The sequence below is a fragment of the Homarus americanus genome, unplaced genomic scaffold (genome assembly GCF_018991925.1).
Source record: "Homarus americanus isolate GMGI-L3 unplaced genomic scaffold, GMGI_Hamer_2.0 scaffold2539, whole genome shotgun sequence".
NCBI classification, from domain to species: Eukaryota; Metazoa; Arthropoda; class Malacostraca; order Decapoda; family Nephropidae; genus Homarus; species Homarus americanus.
Window position 1 is genome coordinate 7,568,441 of NW_024725489.1, and position 6,533 is coordinate 7,574,973.

The window sequence follows — 6,533 nt, forward strand, 5'->3', positions numbered from 1 at the left end:
AATAAACATATTTGCCAACTAGACATAATCCTGATAGCTCTGTCCTCATGTTCAACCTTATTACTGTACAACTCATGTTGTACTGCTCCCCCATTATACTTATGTTTTTCAATTCCACTGTAATTTATGTATATATAAATAAAAAATAAATAAACTAAAAGAAAAATAATAACTAAATAAAATTAATAAATATTGAAGTGATAACTGTGGTAACATTATGAGATGTTCTTATCACCACCATGCTATTGTACTATTCCAGATGTTACTAAATGTTACATAATACTTCCTCGAGACAAATGTATAGTATATATCAGGAGCCTAAAAGAGAGCTCAGGTTCTCAACTGGCTCAGCCATGTTAATATTGTTATTGTTATCCACTCTGTATCTGTGTTTTTCTGGCTTAATAAACTGTTTCAATTCAATTCAACACTGAAGCCGGTTCAGGTACTTTCAGGAGCCAGTGAATGCCCAGTACTTGCCAACAGTGCGTAACAGAGACATGACCGATCGCCCAAGCGGTTTACGAGCCGATCAGTGGTGAAGAGGTTAAAAGTAAGTAAAAGTATTAGAAAATACATTATGCTTGACGGCTGTGCTGTGGTAGGATAGGCACGGTGAGGGTGGGGTGGGGGGGAAGCACGTAGGCATTGACAGCGCTGAGGGACAAACCTTTTAGTGTAAGTGTGATGACGTGTGCGTCGGTAGTTGCAGCGAGTGTGTAACATCAGTACTCACACAAGACACAGATAATCCCGCCAACATGTTAAGCAGTGGAATCGTTAGTTTGCTTGGGTTGGCAGCAGTAGTTCTTGGACGCGAGGACAGTGTCCACCAGGTAGGCGGCGGAGCTAATGTAGAGGAAGACGCCCATGGAGATGCCCGCCGCCTTGTAGTCCTTCCAGTAATATGTCGGTTGATGCCAGAAAGACATTGACACCGACGCTGAGATGAACAAGAAGCTGAAGAAGAGGAAGTTGATCGCCAGCTCCTGAGAGGGAGAGAAGATCAACCTGTTAAGAAATTAGTCTAAAATATTTAAGAAGATTTCTGATCCAAGGCGAAGGATAAGACTTAAACAAATGTCAGATTAGGAAAATATGTCATTAGTCATTTCTGGTCAAATATGCCCAACAGAGTCAAACCCTTTCCTTAAAACAGTGAACTTTATCACGAAAGATGTGAACGGTTATTGAAAATATTTTACCCCGGATGATCTAATCAGTAATCTGAGTTCTTCTTCCTGACTCCAAACGTAGTGTGTTATGGTCTGCTGGTTGAGAACGACGCCCGTCATGTAGAAGACAAACACACAGTCCCATGATGATCTGCTGGGTGTGAACGACCCCCATCACGTAGAAGACAAACACACACACACACACACTCACCAGGATGGTCTGCTGGATGTGAACGACTCCCGTCACGTAGAAGACAAACAAGAGAGGCGTAATGAGCATGGCTGCTACCATCACCCCGCCCGCGAAGAAGTCAGCGTCGGTGCCCACACTAAGAGAGTCGTGTTGGGGGTCACCGAGAGTGAGCGGTACCCCACGGAACAACCCCAGAGCTACACTCACGCTCACCTGACGGGCGGGAGTTAATTATGAGGACCATTAGAGGGTAGAGATTAGTTGTGAGGGATAATGGGGAACACAAATCATGTATCACCAGAAGATCCGTCCACCAGTTTATTTCACCTTAAGATTAACCTTCCTAACGCTACCTAGGGGGTTTAGTTAGGTTAGGTTAATGTTAGGTTAAGTTAGCACTAGAATGTCTTATCTCTAGGTTAAATTAACGTTAGCGTAGTTTAGGTTAGCGAGTTTAATCTTAAGGTTAGGTTAGTGTAGTGTAGTTTAGATTAGATTAATGCTTCGTTGAGGTGGTTCATCTTTAGGTTAAATAAAAATAAGTTTATTGTAAGTTAGGTTAAGTTAGGTTATCGTTAGGATGGTTAATCTTTAGAATTGGTTAGGTTAGGTTAGGTTAGTGCTGTAATGAGTGAAAATCAGACCAAAGCTTACAGCCCTGAATTACATCACATATAACAGCAAGTACAGTACAGACCGCGTGGTACCCTAACATCACAGGTTGACACAACGCAGGTCAAGACCTGACCCCGGCCTAAGTACTTGCGTAACCCTACGATATAACCGTGCTAAGGAAACCACATCTGACCAAGACCCACCCGGGCGGTAATAATTACAAAGCACTATTGTCCTGCGACATGACCTCACCTGGGCAAACACCTGTCCAGACCTGACCCAAGGGAGATCAAGGACCCACTAATCAGCCAGCACCCCTGTTACACAACCCAACAACCCGGTCAAGACACACCCACTTAAGTAGGAGAGGTCACCCTCCGGTTCCTCCAATATATAAGGGTTTCGGTTGCTCGCCCGGAATAGGTAGGGTGCCTGCAACTTTCGTAAAATCACAACAACACTGATGCCACGGAGAACGACCAAAGCAAATGACTAGGACAACTGGAAACAGGATACCGGTACGCTCCCTCCAGGGGGGCGTATCCGAAAAACGCAAGGAGGAACTAGGCATACTACTATGTGCCCAGCTAAACATCAAATTCGCCGCCTTGATGGAAACAAAGGACTCCTTAATAGTCCTGTGCCTGGAAGAAAAGGATGTAGACAATATGCTCTCTGCCGACTCAACAAAGAAATTAAAAGAACGAGGATTTGAAACAGTAATACCACCACAACTACGTGCAAAAAAATCCGTAGTAATTAAAAGGGTAGATAGAAATATACTGAAAGAAACAACAAGCTACAATGCTAACAATATAGAAGAGAAGAACCCATGGGCCAGAGTTGAGGAGGTGGTGCTAATGCCTGGTGCTCCCACCATGATGAAGGTCAGGTTTGGAGAGATCTCCATGGCACAAAAAGCCCTAGAGAATGGCCTCTGTATCTCCCACTACCATCTGTCAAAACAACAAATTGAGCAGGAGGAATTTTACGCAATAACACCGTGTTGGAACTGCGATAAATACAATCATCTAGCAATAAACTGTCTCCAAAAAGATAAGAAGTTCTGCTCCGAATGTGCAGCAGAGAGCCACACATTCAGAGAATGTAGCAATAAAGATAACCCCAAATGCCTGAACTGCAATGGGGACCACCGAACACTAGCAGCACGCTGTCCCATAAGGAAAGAAATAATCAGGAATCTGAGAGAAAAAGAAAAGACAAATAAGAAGATAGAAACAGACCCTAACAAAACATATGCAGCAATTGCAAAGCTGCAAGATACCACCTCCAAGGTTCTGAAGAAAGCGAAAGAAAACCCCCTCATGCAACCTACATACCTTAATCTGAGCGAAGGATTACCATTCACAATTCTAACCATTATCATTCGTGCACACATCAACAACATCGCAAAACCAGGAACCTTTGGAAAAACGATCAGGGAAATGTTTGCTGCAAACAATCTGCCGGAGGTGAAATTCCCAGACGACGCCCCCTCAACAGAAATATTTAAAATTGTCACCGAGAGTAGCCTGGGAATAACCAAACCACAGGAGCACATAACCAAACTAGGCACAGAAGAAAACGTCATGGAAATAGACCCTATCACCCAAGCAGTCACACCACACCGCAAATCATCAGATTCCACAACTCAGCAAACAGAGAAACCACAACCTGCAAAAGCTGACCCAACCAAAGCGAAATCAAGAAAAGAATCCCACTCTGGCCATCGTGCCCCCCATCTTCACCAAGCGATGTGCAGCCAGCAGACCTAGGCAATGAGATCGGTATCCGCTTCTACTCAGTCAACACACCACCTACAATAACAAATGATAGACTTCTGCAGGAAATCAAGGAAGGCACAGTCAAATTCACCTACGAAGATGATAGGGTAGAATAATCCTACATAGACCAGTTGATAAATGCAGGACTTTTAAACACCAAATATAACAAAATTGAAAGAGTAGATATAACTAAGTTTAAGAAAATCAGAACGGGATTGAAGGAGGAAAGGAGTAGACACTCGCCAGGAGATACACGAGCCAGCAAACACCCTACACCAAGTTCTCGGGATCCACGACTATTCAAAACAAATCATTAAAGATAATTCAACACAACGTCCTTGCCTGGACTCTGGCGAGGAAAACAGAACTTATTAACATATACAGCACAATAGACCCAGACATCATCCTTATCAACGCACATGGTCGGAAAAACAGTGACAAAATCAAGATCTTTAACTACCATGTACATCAAATGAACATACACGACGAACTACATGACGGAATAGCAATAGCTATAAAACGCAACATACAATACAAAATCATTGACAACTTTCAAAGTAACTTTCTTGCAGCCGAAATAAATACAACAAGAGGCCCAATAACTATTGGAACTTCATATCTAACATTCAGAAGGCCAATATTCCCTACAGGGGACATCTTAAAACTAATGAGGCAAAACAATCCAGCATACTTCATAGGAGACCTTAATGCTAAACACACAACCTTAGGACACAATATTAGAAACCCAGGAGGAAAAATCCTCCATGCTCTCATCGAACACGGGACAATAACACACCTCGGGCCCGACTTTGCAACTTACGCATCAGCCGGTAACTCTGGGAAACCAGACATTGTTTTAACCAATAGGCATCACCATCTAAACGTACATCTAAAAGCTGGACCCACAACAACCAGTCATCATCTACCCATAATAGCAACTCTATCCACATCCCCGATACAAATTTCCATCAATCCCAAGATTTTCACTCAATAGAGCAAATTGGGAAAAATTTAAATCGGATCTTAGCAACAACGAACCAACACTATTACACAACAAAGACACAACAGAGATTGACAAAACACTGGACACATGGTACAATGAAGTAATAACAGCAATGAAAAACAACATCCCCAAAACAACATACCGTACATTACCACATGCACAATTAACATATGAAGAGAAAATGATCCAAACTAGATTCACCAATCTATATGAATACACAAAAACACACGGGTGGAGCAATGACAACAGAATATTATACAGGAATCTAAAAGAAGAACTGAAAGACATAAGCAAGAACAAACACAATAAAACATGGAACAAGCTGATCAATGATACACAAGCAGACTACAGAAATCCAAAAGCATTCTGGAAAAAAATAAAAAACCTAATGGGAACTAATTCGGAAGAAACTAGCTACATAATGGACGAAAACGGTAGAAAGGCAACAGAACCACACGATAAAGAACCAATATTTAGAGAATACTGGAAAGACATATTCAGAATCAACGACGAAGACAATAGAAGCTTCTGCCAAGAAACAGAACAGGCAACTAGAACATATTTGAGCCAGAACACAGAGAAATGGAAACCTACCAGGAAAATCAACCTCAATTCATTAAACATTAATAACCCAATAATTGCTCCATTAACTCAAAATGATATTGAAAAAACAATAGCAAGCTTTAAGAATAAAGCACCTGGCATAAGCCAAATTAATAAAATCGTACTACAAAACATTCCTGAGTCTATGATCGAACAGCTTAAAAATATATACAATGCCTCACTTGCAACTGGCTTCTTCCCTACCAAATTTAAAATAGCCAAAATCAGAGTCATCCCGAAAGCAGGAAAGAACCATACCCAAGCAGAGAACTACAGACCTATCTCACTACTGGAAACACCAGGTAAAATATTAGAAAAAGTAGTCAACCACAGACTCAGAAATTTTTTAGACCAAGAAAACAAATATAACCCGAGACAGCACGGCTTTCGGAAAAATCGAGGAACCAACACAGCAATAGCACTAATATACGAATCAATTGCAAATGCTGCAAGCAACAGAGACCAATGTAATATAATTCTAAGAGATGTGTCAAAAGCATTTGATACAGTCTGGCATGAAGGACTGAAGTTGAAAATAATCAAAATGGACATGCCTACCAATATCACAACACTACTATGCAATTTCTTAGACAACAGAAAGGCCAAATTAATCATCGACAACCATCTAGGACAAACTTTCAACCTTCATAGTGGACTTCCCCAAGGCAGTAATATATCGCCGACATTATACACTGTATACACAGCAGACATGCCGCAACCACGGCAATCAGAATATATAGCATACGCAGATGTCACACAGATAGTCAGGTACTCAGGAAAATCCAAACAAATGATGGCCAGTAGAACACGCAGAGAAATAGAGATAATAAATAACTATGAAAGAAAATGGAAGATAAAAACCAATGTCCAAAAACTCAAAATAATTCACATTGCAAAAACAAACCCCTACCCTATTATTGTCAACAACCAACAAATACCACATGCTGCCAACGGAAAAATATTAGGACTCGAGATAACCAGAAACGGAATAATCCCCCACATCAACGAAAGAATAGCTATGGCAAAATCACAACTTACAAAGTTCAGAAGATTCCGCCAATTAAACACCAACACGCAATTGCACCTATACAAAGCACTGATCAGACCACACTTAGAATACCCTCCGATACCTCTGAACACAATCGCAAGAACAAATCAAC

General features: G+C 41.3%; 1 protein-coding gene across 1 annotated transcript; it reads right to left on the bottom strand.

Moving 5' to 3' along the window:
- Positions 1-356: 356 nt before the first annotated feature.
- On the bottom strand, positions 357-1,944 carry LOC121865138. Its single transcript, XM_042364463.1, has 2 exons — positions 1,387-1,944; positions 357-989 (listed from the first exon to the last, which is right to left on the bottom strand). Exons 1-2 carry the CDS (start codon positions 1,465-1,467, stop codon positions 765-767), a joined length of 306 nt encoding a protein of 101 aa, XP_042220397.1. The 5' UTR covers positions 1,468-1,944; the 3' UTR covers positions 357-764.
- Between the last annotated feature and the right edge of the window lie 4,589 nt (positions 1,945-6,533).